This window comes from Carassius gibelio, chromosome A1 (genome assembly GCF_023724105.1).
Source record: "Carassius gibelio isolate Cgi1373 ecotype wild population from Czech Republic chromosome A1, carGib1.2-hapl.c, whole genome shotgun sequence".
NCBI lineage: Eukaryota > Metazoa > Chordata > Actinopteri > Cypriniformes > Cyprinidae > Carassius > Carassius gibelio.
Genome location: NC_068371.1, coordinates 22,810,187 through 22,825,143, shown reverse-complemented (window position 1 = coordinate 22,825,143; position 14,957 = coordinate 22,810,187). Strand labels below are relative to the sequence as shown.

Genomic DNA, 14,957 nt, shown 5'->3' with positions numbered 1-14,957 from the left:
CCGAGTTGACGTGGCTACACAAGCATGAAAGAAACAAATGCCTTAGCTGTCAGAAGGGAGGGAACGGGACGGGTAACATGTGAAGCAACACACTTGATGACACATTATTAGATCATGTTTCCTGCCTGTTACAGGGAAATCTTATTCAGCTGGCACCACATACAATACCTCAACTGATGACTCGATTAGATTGAAAAGCCTTCGTGTAAACCTCAATTGATTCGAATTAGCTCGATATGAATGATCAAAAATAGTCTATGCATCCCTGCCTCCGCTGAATTAATTTTATGCCCGGTGGGGATAAAAAACATACCTTGAACATGCTTTGAAGTGCCGATCTGAATCAAATAATTTGGGATACGTGATCTGATTGGAGCGCTTCGAAACAGTGAATCATATTTGGATGCAATGGTTTAACTGATTCAGAGTTTCAAAAAGGAAATTAAATCATTACAATGAATAGCTTATTATTATTATCTTAAATCAAACATCTTTATGTCTGTTTTTGGGTTTTACAAATATTTAACCAATGAAAAACATTCAAAAGAGCTTGTGAGTAAACCTCATAATGCCATTGGAAACCTCGTAACTCCAGTCAGGAGACAGATGTCTGCCCATTCATGATGCAAGTGTAAATAAAGAACTGATGTTTGAATAGGTACAGTGTTTTCTGTACTCAAGAAACACTGTTTATGAAGGCTGATTTATTTATTTATTGTTTGAAGAGTGGAGAAAAGCTATGTTTTATATATTGAGTTCATAGGGATTCATCTTTTAGGCCATACCATGACATTTTGGCAAAAGTATTCAAAAAAAAAAAAAAAAAAAAAAAAAAAAAAAACAAGCACCCATATAGCTACAATAAACTTTATAACATGTAAGAAAATGTAATGCCGTCATTTGCTGGTCAAAAATTTATGATCATAAAGCTCTAAAAACGTGTCTGATCATACACTGAACAAAAATTATAAATTCAAAACTTTTTTGTACCTGTTTTTCATAAGCTTAACTCACAGATCAAAGACTGTTTCTATGTACTCAACAGGCCTATTTCTCTCAAATATTGTTTACAAATCTGTCTAAATCTGTGTTAGTGAGCACTTCATCTTTGCAGAGATAATCCATCCACCTCACAGATATCAAGATGCTGATTAGACAGCATGATTATTGCTCAGGTTTGCCTTAGGATGGCCGCAATAAAAGGCCACTCTAAAAATAATAACAATTGAATAAATACTTGTATAAAATTAATGTTTTATACATTTTTTAAACATACAAATAAATGTTGTGTAAATGCAGTGATACTTTTAATTATGACTAAACCACCAATAGGTGGCGGCAAATTATTGTTTTAATGAGGAAGTCATTTAGTCATTTAGTGTATTTGCTAAATTTGTCTAAGCAGTACACATCAAAACAAAGAATAAAAACTAGTGGTGGGCCGTTATCGGGCGATAAAAAAAATATTGCCGTTAATCTATTCTCAAAGTTGGGTTGGGAGCTGGGTCTATACTAAGGAAGCTATGATGACTTTCACCTTGATATTTTATATAACTGACTCGCTGAGGACAGCCTAAAAAGATGCTCAGGACAGTTGACTGGCCACTGCTGTGCATCGTCACGAAAGCTTATCTTTCTCACTTGTTGTTAAGCCGTACCGCTTGTCGATTTAAACATTAAAGCATCCAAACACAAGACGCGGAAAAGCTGAACAGAGTAGCGCGTGCCGTTAGGTGCGCACGAGAGAGAGAGCCGCGTATCACCGACAGCAACACTGAACTGAGCTTTCTTCTGCGAAATTCACCTCGAAGTTCCTCCTGCACCCGAACGAACAAATGCAAATCGCAGTTTGAACAAAAAAAAGATGTGAAAGAGCCCAATTCAACACCACGGTGTTCTGGTGTTCAGGGCTCGCGCAGAGAAAGGCGTCTCAAAACACTAGAACATCGAATTTGCTCATTTTTGCTCTTGTGCCGACAAATACATACAAAATATGTCAAAATATCCACCTTGGAAATTATGCTCGAAAAAACTGTCAGTTATTTCTTAAGTGAAAGTAAACAGTTGAGGAAAAAAAATGGGATGTGTATTATGTTTGATGCGTTCATTGTCTCTTAAAGTGACCGCGCCTAATTTAGCTACTGGCTGCTGTAATGTTAATCCAAAAAAATGAAAATCACTCACTGCTCTTGACTGAATTAATTTGCATTAGTTTTAACAGTCAAACCAAAAATTATTCAGACACCAGATATAATTTTTGATATATATAGCAAAACTGTAATAATGTGATAAATTAAGGTGTCTGAATAAATGTAGATTTGATTGTATATTTCGTTTTTACATTGAAAACTATCCAGTGCTATTATTTGGTTTCTGTACCTTGACACCTACAAACTTAAAAAAAAAAAAAAAACTTAAACATTGTTGTGAAACAGGCGTAATGTTGTTTGCACCTTGTGCAATGTGGAATTAGTTTACAGCTTTTTCAAGCACTTTGTGATACATTTTGGAAACAGGAGATGAGCCCATTTTCTAATGCACCACCTAGCTTGATAAACCCCTTCTCAAAGACTTACTGTTTGTCAATTATATTTGGGTAACACATATTCTGAATGCCTTCGGCAGAATTCGAATGAGCCATTTTAATCTAGATTAATCTAGATTAATTTCAAGATCACAGTGAGATTAATCTAGATTAAAAAAAATAATCTATGCCCACCTCTAATAAAAACGCAGTACATACCAGGGCCCAGTTCCCCGATAACGCTCACTCAGTGTGCTAAGAAGACCTCGAAAGATATATCTTACCAAAGTTGTTTATGTTCCTAAGTGTGTTCCCCGAACTGTCCCTTAGGAAGCTTCTTAGCACGCTGCCTCTTACGTCCGACGTTACAAGAGCGCTGTCCAAAGTGAGGGTGCTGAATTAGTTGGCATCGATTGCTCAGGAATATTCTGTATATCAGTATTGATATACTGTTTAATGCGGTATTGATTGCCATTGGTTAATGTTTTCAATAAAAAGCAACCTATCTACAATGAACAGAGAGAGTTAGATACAGAATATGCTGGGGAAGCAATGTAATAAAGGGCACCAAGCTTCTCGTCAGAGGAACTTGAAGTCTTGCTGGACCTTGCTACCAGGTCAGAGATCACACCCCTGTGGTCCACTATAACCTGCACGTTTATGGCCGCGTATCCCAATCGCGATATGGAGCCTACGCCTGATCAATCACTGATGGACTGGCGATAGGGATGAGTGTGCCATCCACCAGGATGTAATCCCCGGCATTGCGCAGAAGGGCGTTGGGAATCGTTGTCATTTAGAAATGAGATTGAGAGGGTGTCTGAATCGAGATTGCGATCTTTTAACGATTAATCGTGCAGCTCTAGCATACAGTGTCACAAACAGAATGAGACGATCCACCAGAAAAAAAGAATGAATGAAAGATAGGTAAAAGATAGTATATTTGAATTTTGGCGCCCTCTCGTGGCGGCTCATGACGCGCTCTGACGCACCGGTCAGCTGATGGAGGCGGAACTTATAGCGATCGCCTTTTTCTTTTTTTGTCTTATTTTTCAACAGTTTTTATATATGTGAGAGTGTGTTTTATGTTGAATGTGAATATATCTGCATGATTACCATCTGTTTGAGTGCAAATCAGGCCAAATCAGCTCGCTATTACTTTATTTAGATCATGGCTATCAAAGTGAACGTGTCTATATGAATAGAGAGAGTGGATTATTTACTTTGGCGCATTTGTGTTATTACCATCTGTATAAGTGGCCATCAGCATATCAGCACTTATTTGCATTGTAATTCATTGTAAATGCTGCATTTCTAGCAATCTCAGGATTTTCTGTAATTGGAATACAAAGTTAAATCTTTTTTTTATTTTTCTTATTATTCTTATTTTTCTTACTCGAATTATTCTTATTGTATTTTTCTAGTGCTGAAATAAATCACTTATATGATGTCTAAGTTTCTGTCTAGTGTTTTATAATTGAAAAAAAAACTATGCAGTGGTATGTTTGATGACTAAATAGTTTGTAGAAGCCTTCAATACAGTTTGTAAATATTTTTTCATGATATCTTATTCAGATTTTAAATAGAAACTCATGAGACATGTGACTTTCAACCCATTACTTTTCTAGATTGCTCCAGGACTGATTTCATGAATTGTTATATCAAATAAAAAATATATAAGTGTGGTAAAAAAAAAAAAGAAAAAGAAAAAAAAAAAAAATCAAGGCACTTCAGTGTCTATAACTTTTAATATTTTCGAGCATTATCAAATCTGGTTGATAAAAATTAAAGTCCCAAGTAAAGCTTGAAAGACACCAAAATTATGTTTGTAACACACTAAAGTAGGAAACTGTCACAATTATAAGTTTGGTAGAGCACTTTCAGCTGTGAGTCCCATAATGGGGGGTGCTGGCTAACAGGTTAAAGGTAGGCTCGACTATCAAATGTAGAAAAGGACCATACATAAACAATAATAATAAGATAAAGTTACATTTTAGGCTATTTATTATAAGCTTAAACTTAAACTTAGAATATTAAATAGTGAGAACGTTCAATATTAAGTTTGGCAGTGGCACACATATTTGTTATCCAGAAGGCTAAATAAATAAATGAAATAAAATATGCTCCATGTAGTGATTTTGATAATATTTTGTTGTAATCTTTGTTATTTTCAGTTGTGTTAAGTTACTATTACAGTGATCAGTGTTCTTTGGTGAAATCTTTTTTAAATTCCAATGAGTATACAAGTTGTTTTGGTGTGTAGAAATAACTCTATATCACCTTTTCTGTCTGCTGAACAAACATACTCTTAAAAACTGATGGGTTAGAAGAACTACCAACATTTTTCATCTCTTTTCTGTAACGTGAATTCTTAGTATATCTTGAAATACAAGCTCTTTGAACTTGGAACCACAGGTAAAAAAAAAAAAAAAAAAAAAAAAAAAAAACCTTAACTGATTGAGTTTATGTTTGATGAAAGCATAACCGAAAATTTTATGTTAAGCTGATTCTTTTTTTTTTCTTTTTTTTTTTAAAATAAGGATTTGAATATAGTTGTCTCAAGTTTCTAAGTTCTCTCATCTTCTGATTTCTTTACAATGTAAACTAACAGCAAAAAAAGCTTCAAAGGAACTGGACAGCACCTGGCTAATCCTCACTGTTGCCAGACTGCACTGGCTTGCAAACAGGAATCCAGCATGACAATCATTTTCTCGTGAAATTGTAACCTGGGGGGACTGATATGGAGTACCAATGTACTGTTTACAGTGTATGGTATGGAAGACTGTTTCTGCTTTAGAATCAAACAAATAAACAAAAAGGTAAATATGAGATAAAGTTTAACCCTAAGATGGTCTTCGGGGTCTTTTTGACCCAAAATGAATAAACCAGTCATAATAAAGTTATCTTGCAACAAACTGCCTCTCAGCCAACAAAATTTCAGCTGAACAGACTTTACCTATTTCTATTCCAGCATCAGCTCTGGTCACGGTGAAGTTCGTTGTAGCTCATCTTTGTTTTGTTTTTTGACCGAGAACCGAGTGTCAATTACAGAAAAAAAAAAAAAAAGGAACAAGGAAAATCTTTATCAACTGTCACCAAAATACACTGTGACAACAGCAAACACCATAAAAACAAAAACAAACCATGCTGACATATGCAAAATGCCTGTGTTGCACATTCAGACTTGACCTGTTTTTTTTTGTTTTTTTTTGCCTAGACTTCAGCTGCTCTCCTCCTCACCCTGAGGCTCTTAAACAATGAGCTGCCCTTTCAGTTTCATACAGTCTAGCTAAAATAGGTAGATATCACCAGAAATACTAATAAAAGGCCTTAGAAGGAATGGCAGGACTAAAATTAGATCAGTTCGAGATGTACGTGACACGGCTGTCATCTCATCTATGACGTAACATCACTGGTGAAGTTAGTGCAGACTAGACTGATGTAGGCTGTTCTCTTAGTCATGATGTTTGTTTCTTTAAGTAGTACTCCTTTAAGCTTCTGCCTGAAATCACGTGGTCCAAATCAGAACCGGGAAGCACTTGGTGTTTAGAAAGGAGCAGAAGAGAAGGTGTGTAATGAAAATAATGAAGATGTGTTAGATGTGTGAGTGAAGTAAGATAGTGAGGTCATCAGGGGCGTAAGGAACAAGAAGAACAAAGAAGAAGAAGAAGAAGAAGAAGAAGAAATGTACATGATATTGCATTTTCTCATTGGCTTAAGTTTTAAAGACTAACATAAATTGCAAATCAGTAGTATATTACAAGGAAATTTTGCATTACAATTTGCATTACCTTTAAAAATTCTGCACAGGGCACACTGGTCTATAAAATGTAGGCTAGAAAAAAACATTGTGAGCTGAATTCTGAAGAGTAAAAACAGTAATATTGTGAAATATATTACTGTTAATATATTTTTAAAAGTCGTTTATAAATGTAATTTTCAGCTGCCATTAAACCTCCATGTCACATGTTCATTCAGAACTCGTTCTAATAAGCTGATGTTTGCTCAACATTTTTCTTATTATTGATGTTGAAAACACTTGTGCTGCTTTATATTTTTGGGGGAAAATTTGTGAGAAATTTTGCAAGATTATCTAATTAATACAAGATTCAAAAGAACAATTCATTTGAAATAGAAATCATCTGTAAAATTATCAATGTCTTATCTGTCACCTTAGATTAATTGAATGTGTTCTTGACTAATAAAAGTACTGTTTAATTTATTTCATTTATGTTTCAATTAGACTCTTTCCTTCATTATGATATCGACATCAATTTGAATTTTAATACAGAATCATGAAAACATGTTCATTGAAGAGGTGTTTTCAAGCCTTAGTCAATGCAAATGAAAACTAGGCTAAGAGCAATTGACATACAGTCTGTTCAATATGTTTAACTGTTGCATAATTGGGTTTTGAGCATTCAGCTGATCCATGTGACATTTTTTTTAAATATAATATAAATATATATAGTTTTTTCATACATCCTGGGCCCAGTTGCATAAAACGTTTAGACTAGACTAGATTTTCAAGTCATCTAATATTGTTTTTCTTTAATACTGGTCATACATACATATATATATATATATTTGGTTGCATAAAAATAGATTAATCTGAGTAAAAGAAAAATATATATAAATAAAAGAAAATAAAAGAAAGTACAAAAAATAAGACTGATAACCCCTTGGCTAACTGCTAGTTGGTCAGGCTAGTTCTTAATAGCACACATACTGTACGTCTGCAAGATGTCTGGAAAGTATCTGCTGTGCACAAGCATCTGATAGACACCTTTAAGTTGTCAGTTGTACATAAATTTTAAATCATAAAAATTTTAAGATGTTTTCTAAATGTCTACATGATATCTGAAAGGAAACGTCCTATAGGCGTATTGCAGATGATCAAACACTCAAAAAAATAGCTACGTCTTGCAGATGTAAATGTGAACGTCAAATAGACGTCTCCATGATGTGACGTCATGTGTGCTATCAGGAAAGGCAGTGTCTTAACACAGAGGCTAAGTTTAAGCAACTGGCCCATGGTGTTGTGAAAATTAGCCCTTAACTTACTGTATGTCTATCCGTTACAGCCATTTTAATTTGTAAAATGTTAATGCCATTCACCCTTTCAAAATATATATGTAGGGAGACACTCCTGATAAAATGTAATAGTTTTACTCAGCAGTTTGTTTGTGTTGTTTACCTTTGCTTTGGAGGTTTCTGACCCTCACTTCAAAACGGCAGCTGAAACGAGCCTAATGTTGGTTTTTATGAATGGCCTCAGCTGAATATAAAATAAGCTCAGCCCATTACTACATCTAAGGAATTCCCAGGGCAACTTAATATGCTTCTATACAGCTCTAGCTTGTCTCTTTGTATAGGTGAGTGGTGAACGATTTCACCAAGTACAACATGTTCCTGGATCAACATCCTTGCTGATCCTGGAACATTTCAATCAACCAATCCGAACTGAGATCTGGCTTTTCAGGAAATGCCAGTTTTAGGTTTAAAATCAGGGTTAGATGCTTCTACATCCTTGTATATCAGCAATCATTCACACTGATTTTAGGAATACGTGGGTAAGGTTAAGTTTAGGGGTAGGAATTGGGTTAAGTCTGTATTTTTGAACAGCAATGTTGATCCAGGATCAACAAAAGATGCTGATCCAGGATCAAGTCTTACTTGGCAAAATCACAGAGAGAATATCAAAACAATATGGGAAATATATGCTTGCTGACTAAAATGTGTTTGGATTTGCTAACTTACCAACAGTGGCAATAGTGTCCAGGTCATCTAGTGTGTAGGTCCTGTTGGTGGTCAGGGATGCGGCCGCTGCGGATACCGTGGGACTGCCTGCGTCTGTCCTGCCACTATCCCGACCAGAACGGCTTTCATTATGTAGTCCAGCTTTACCTTTAGTTGCTGCCATCTTCTTCTGTATGATTTTCTAAATCTAGCCACATTAATGGCCACTTCTAGGTATCAAGTCCAGAATTTCCGCTTTTGGAAAACGCTCTATTGATAACACACACATTGATCTGTTTCGGTCAAGTTAACATATCCTTTGTTCGCACAAACCAGCCTGTGACCCTCTGCTTTTCATCGCCTGGTAGCCAGACAATTACCAGGACTGTAAAGACTAGTAAACCGGTCGTTAAAATGTAAATTGTATTTTCTTTTATTCTGCACTTTATTACGGACGTCCCTGTCACAACTAACGATACGTTAACAAAGACAGGAGCGCAGCGGACAAGATTCAAACTTCAGTCTTACGAATCCAGGAGGTTATCCAGACGAGGAGCGCGGATACGGCACAGACACTGGTTGATAGTCGCTTAATGTAAACTGCCGGATATATGAGACATTTAAATTATTTACTACCCCCTTTCGACCCCATCAAAGAAACCTGAACCCATTTCTCCTTCAAAACATCGTTCAGCGGCAAGGAAGCAGAGAAACGCTTGAAAACTGACAGGCAACGGCGTCAACCAATCATATGCAGAGCGGTTGCTGCAATGTCCAATCGAACGTAAGAAAAGGCGGGACACTTCCTGATTGACAGCTCGAGTGTACGTATTTCCACTGTGGTTTGTAGCACATGTAGACACAACGTAGACGTTACCACGCCTTGGGTAGGCTACTAATTCGAGATGGGTCGATACCTACATGACTATTTCGGGGGAGGAGGACACGTTGTAGCACGAGTCTTTAGTCTTTCAGATAAGATGTAGGCTATTTATTAATTCAATGTTACTAAAATGTTTTCTTGAACATGTCATAAAAGCACATGTTCGCTAATGGAAAATACAGTTAGAAAGCTGAAATTAGATAGGCGCAGCAGTCCTCCATTAGAGCCCTTTGTTTAAAGCAGTGATGACAGATAACACATATTAAAGACTTGCAGTAGGCTACCCTTTAGATTTGTCTATCTATCTATCTATCTATCTATCTATCTATCTATCTATCTATCTATCTATCTATCTATCTATCTATCTATCTATATATCTATCTATCTATCTATCTGTATGTATCTATCTATCTATCTATCTATCTATCTATCTATCTATCTATCTATCTATCTATCTATAGTAATTGTATGTAAACTTAAAATTCACAATTTGTTTAAATGGAAGAGAAATATAGAAACATGTCAAATGTGTGATGGTGGGAAGTTGTATATGTAACAGTGTGTGCAAATGAACAAGCCTTTGTGAATGTACAGTTTGCATTTAACACATTTGTACAAAAAATAAATGTAGCCTACTGTATAAAAAATTGATTTTATTGTATGGACTTTCCTCAGTAAATGTTTAGTTAGTGTTGAAATCTGTATCTAAAATGCTCTGTGTGACACTGACATTCTTGTATAGTATAGAAAGCAGTCTGTCAAAAAAAAAACTAAAAAAAAAAAATTGCATTTAACAAATATGCTCAAGACCCCATGCAGACAAAACTTGAAACCCACACGCATGGCCAGACTGGCTCACACATTTACTGTTATGGACTCACTGACCCATCTGTAAACCTTAAGTGTTTGTCTATTTATGAACTGTACCCTCTGACCAGCCTAGGGAGGTGATCTAAACTACTTTCCAGGCACCCATATAAACTTTCTCCTTAGACTTTTAAAAATGCGCTTTTTAAAAATGACAGTTGTTATTGTTACATGAAACAAGCACCTCACTGACTTGTTTCACCTGTATCCCTTTTTGTGTTAGAGGCACCAATGTAATAGCATTAAATATGTTACATATTAAATATAAAAATATGGTCGTGCAGAATAAAGCATTAATTTATGCTTTAAGTACTAATAAAGAGTCAATATGCTAGTAATATACATGCTAATAAGCAAGTAGTTAATAGTGAGAATTGGTCCTTAAAACAAACTGTTACCGATATACTCTTAGTCTTACCTGACATAAAATTAAAAGAAAGAAGTAAAGATATTAACATGATTTAAAAAAAAAAGGTTAGCAAAACATTAACATTTAGCTGTGTCTCACTTTTTGTATACGATATTATATGATCACATCATGGTTTGTAGCAAACATGAAGATGATGAAAGATCAAAAGTAATAATGAGATGCAAAAGGCTGAACTAAATGACAAATTAATTAACAACTATGACAAATAACTAATGGAGATGGTGCAAAAATGCCAGCAGATGGTTAAAGGCTTTGCTGGAAGACAGGAATCCAGGAGAGGACTCAACAGAAAAATCCAAGGTGGAGAAAGAGTAATCCAGGGGATGTCCTTGTGCAGGAACATCCAGGTGGTGATCCAGGCCAGAGCCAGGACTGCGCCTCACAGTGGCATTGCTGAGGGGAGGAGCCATGGTGGAGGCAGTGTGATGACAGTAAATGAGCCCATGGTGCAGACAAAGATCCAATGGGATGGGATGGTGTCGATGGTCTAGGTGGCTGTGACAGGGCTGTAGCAACAACCCCCCTGAGATGGAAGAGGAGTTTTGGAGGGATGAGGTGGAGCTGGAGCAACCAAGAGTGGAGGTGGAAGCTGGAGGAAGGCGAAGCTAGCTGGAGTCGTAGAGGTGGAGGGATGAAGAGCAGCGGAGAGTCCACAGGTCTGTGGTGCAACAATGCCATATCTGTCCCAGCTGTAGCTGATGTTCTGAGGAAGTACAGTGATGCTGAATCTGATTGGCTCTACTGCAGGTTCAGGAGTTATGCAATGAACCGGGGTAGAATGGAGGAATCCACACCACTGAGAGGTGGTAAGGGAGTTAATTAGAGACTGGTGCGAGACAGTAAGAACTGGCCAGGAGTCGTGGCTGAGATTCTGGGTAACTGACCGAAGAGGAACAGAAAAACGAAGGAAACACAAACTCAGGAGTGCATAGAAGAGGTGGTGAGAGAAGGTAATAAGCCAGGCCCAGTAAGTCGAAAACAAAAAGAGGCATAGTGTTAATTGAAAATTAATGTCAAAGTCCAGCAACTCACTCCCCCAGTGACAGGCAGACCTGACTCCAGAATCAAATCACTGAGGGTGCTTCTTTAATTGTGGGTGCTTTAATATTAAAGCACCCTCACTCACACAATTTAATAATGCAAATATATATATATATATATATATATATATATGTGTATATATATACACACACACACACACACACACACGCACGCACGCATACATACATACATACATTCACACAAACACACTATATATATATATATATATATATATATATATATATATATATATATACACACACATATATATATATATATATATATATATATATATATATATATATATATATATATATATATATATATATACACATGTATGTTTATATATTATGGCTGCTAATTTAACATTTCATTTCTTAATCCACGTTTTGAATGAATTGGGTCGACCATTTGGCATGTTGAACCATTGGCCATAGTCACGTTGGATTTGAAGTGGTGCTGCACAGAATGATCGGTGTATGACATCAAAGTACCGCGAGATTGATTCAAAAGCACAAGGGGTCGTCTGCTCTCCAATCCCTTGCGGTACTTTGATGTCACACACCGATCGGTCTGATGGTGATGATCCACTTCGAATCGAACAAGCCTAATGCTTCATTGAACTGAACCATTCATAAAGAACCATTTACTTCCCTCCTGAATGAATCACCCATTTGAACAAATCAAATGAATGAATAAATGAATTGATGACTTAATCATTAAAGGGGGGGTGAAATGCTATTTCATGCATACTGAGTTGTTTACACTGTTAAAGAGTTGGATTCCCATGCTAAACATGGACAAAGTTTCAAAAATTAAGTTGTACGTTTGAAGGAGTATTTCTGTTCCAAAAATAATCTAAATACGTTAGATGGAGCGGAATTTCCTTATATGGGTCCTAAAGGCACGTCTGCCGGAAGAGCGCGCGCTCCCGTATAGCAGAGCACTGAGAGGCTGAGCACAGACATTTCACTGATCAGAGCTATTCAGTGATCAGAGCGAGAGCGAAATGTCACAAAAGAAGTGTGTTTTTTGTTGCCAGGGCAAGACAAACCTGCACAGATTACCAAAAAAAAAAAACAGCATTAAGGGAGCAGTGGATGGAGTTTATTTTTACAGAGCATCAACAGAGTTGTGCAAGTGTTTATGTTTGTTCCCCTGCATTTCGAAAATGCTTGTTTTACAAACAAGGCCCAGTTTGACGACGGATTTGCGTATCGTTTATTTCTTAAGGATAATGCAGTCCCAACGAAAAAGGGTCACGATCGTGTGTTGGAACCGCAGGCGGTGAGTAAAACTGCTTCAAATATCTCTGCCTCTTTGTCAGTGCGTCCGCCTCCCATGCCGGAGACCCGGGTTCGAGCCCCGCTCGGAGCGAGTCGTTGCTGCTGCTGCTCTCGTTCAGTTTCAGCCTTGGGATCTGATTCTGGATCATAAATAAACAGCTGAATCTGACTGTTAGCCATGGTTTGTTTTGGATGATGGTTTTTTTCCTCAAGGTAATGTCACAGCTTCCAAACGCTCTCAACACAAAAGCCTACTGGCGCTCGTGATTCTTTAGCTCCGCCCACACGTCACGCCTCCAGCGGCTCGTGTTTTTCCGGGAAAAATCGGTACAGACTATCTTTCTCTTATGAATATAATAAAACTATAGACTTTTTGGAGTTATGAAGGATGCAGTACTACTGTATATGTACTCAAAATTAACAGGATATTGAGTGAAAACGAGCATTTCACTCCCCCTTTAAGACATTTACCACCACCTACTGGCAGTTTTTGTTATTTAGAGTATCATTTCATTAAATCAATAATTTAATGTATTCATAGTAATGATAATACAATTAAGAAAATAAATTATTAAAGTTATAGTTCACCCAACCAAAAAGGACAATTCTGTTATCATTTTCTCACCTGCTACAAAGGAGTATATGTAATAAATTTTATCAAACAAAATATTTCTTGCTGAACCTACTTTTTGTATCTCTGTTTGATCTCTGTTTCAGAGTAATTTATGCAAAAATTATGTGCGATTAATTAAATTAATCAATCACCACATCATGTAATTAATTAGATTAAAAATTTCATTTGCTTACCAGCCCTAATATATACATATATGTAGGGGCACTTTGAGATCAACTTATGCTTTAAGAAATTAAACTTATATTTTAATTAATTATATGCATCAGTAAACAACATGTAAATTATTCTGGATAAATTCATATATATATATATATATCAGCCATTTGAATAAATCAACTGTGTTTTACAGTATTATGCAAAATACATTGTTAGTATATAAAAAGAGTTGATAAGCAGAGCAAGACAAATGCCTCGTAAGCTGTTTGGGAACCAGAGTCTCCTAAAGGTTATGAGGACCAGTCTCATAAAAAGACTATATTGCAGAAAAAGAAGTGGGTTAGGCCCATAATTCAGCTGTCTGAGTTGCCATTTATAGCAGGGCAACATTTGCTGAAGATGACCAGCTGCTCCTACTCCAGTGGGAATAGGTAGACTATGCGTAAGTTCCAGGAAAATGTAATTGCATTTGTTTACACCTAATTTTTAAATGCACCATTTTAAAGCATATTCTCATTCACTTTCATCAGCCAATTCTATTTTCAGAAAGAAATGTTTGCTTTAGATGTATGCATGTATGCATTCACCATCCATATGGACAAATCCCATGGCTGTCATCCTTAATTTAAGGAGAGATCCAGACTTCATTCTCCAACTCACAGCAGCTGGAGCCCATCTGTACTAACAGGTGATTAGGAACCTTTGATTAGAAACCACTCAGATTGTGTGTTTATTGTCCTTAATAAATCAAGAACAGAAGTAGCAGGCAGCAATTTAGGAATCAAACATGCTAAAAAGATGGCTGTGCATTGCCTGATAAATTGATTGATTAATTTATTCACAGTGAAATCAAAGTCAAATAGAATCCAGAAAATCTAGAATCTAGAAACCAGATAAATGTGTAGGCTACTGTACTGTACAGCAACATAATATAATTTACAATAATAAATAATAAAAACACATTTTATCATGACTGACTGTGTTAAATCCACATGCAAACATTTCATGTACTGCCCAGATGCTTCACCCATCTGCTTCAGTTACTCATCACTCAAATCACAGAGTGTGTAATTTCTAATTTAGGGACTGCTACAAAAGGGTGGAAGTGTGTCTTCATATCCCTGTGTTGACGTGTCTCATCCTGACCATCTGTTCTGTGGTTGCTGTTGCCCTCTAGCATGTGTTTAAGTTACTGCAGTAAGAGGTTTGTCTAAATCTGACTAAAGTCAATAAAGAAATCTAATCAGATAAAATGCAAAGTGAAAATAAAATGCACGTAAACAAATCAAAACCTTTGGGGTGATTTTTGACTCTTCTATTTTTTTTTTTTGATAAACAAATTAGTGCTGTTATATGAGAAAGTTTTCTTTTCCCATTTGAGATCTATTGCAAAGTTG

The 14,957-nt window shown here is 36.3% G+C and overlaps 1 protein-coding gene across 1 annotated transcript in view; it reads right to left on the bottom strand.

Annotated features, from left to right (window-relative positions):
- Positions 1-9,147, bottom strand: part of LOC128015865 (cAMP-dependent protein kinase catalytic subunit PRKX) — a 36,267-nt gene extending 27,120 nt beyond the window's left edge. The window contains exon 1 of the mRNA XM_052600085.1: positions 8,285-9,147. Within this exon, the coding sequence (XP_052456045.1) occupies positions 8,285-8,447 (163 nt within the window). The 5' untranslated portion in view covers positions 8,448-9,147. The remainder of the gene's footprint in view (positions 1-8,284) is intronic.
- Positions 9,148-14,957: the final 5,810 nt, after the last annotated feature.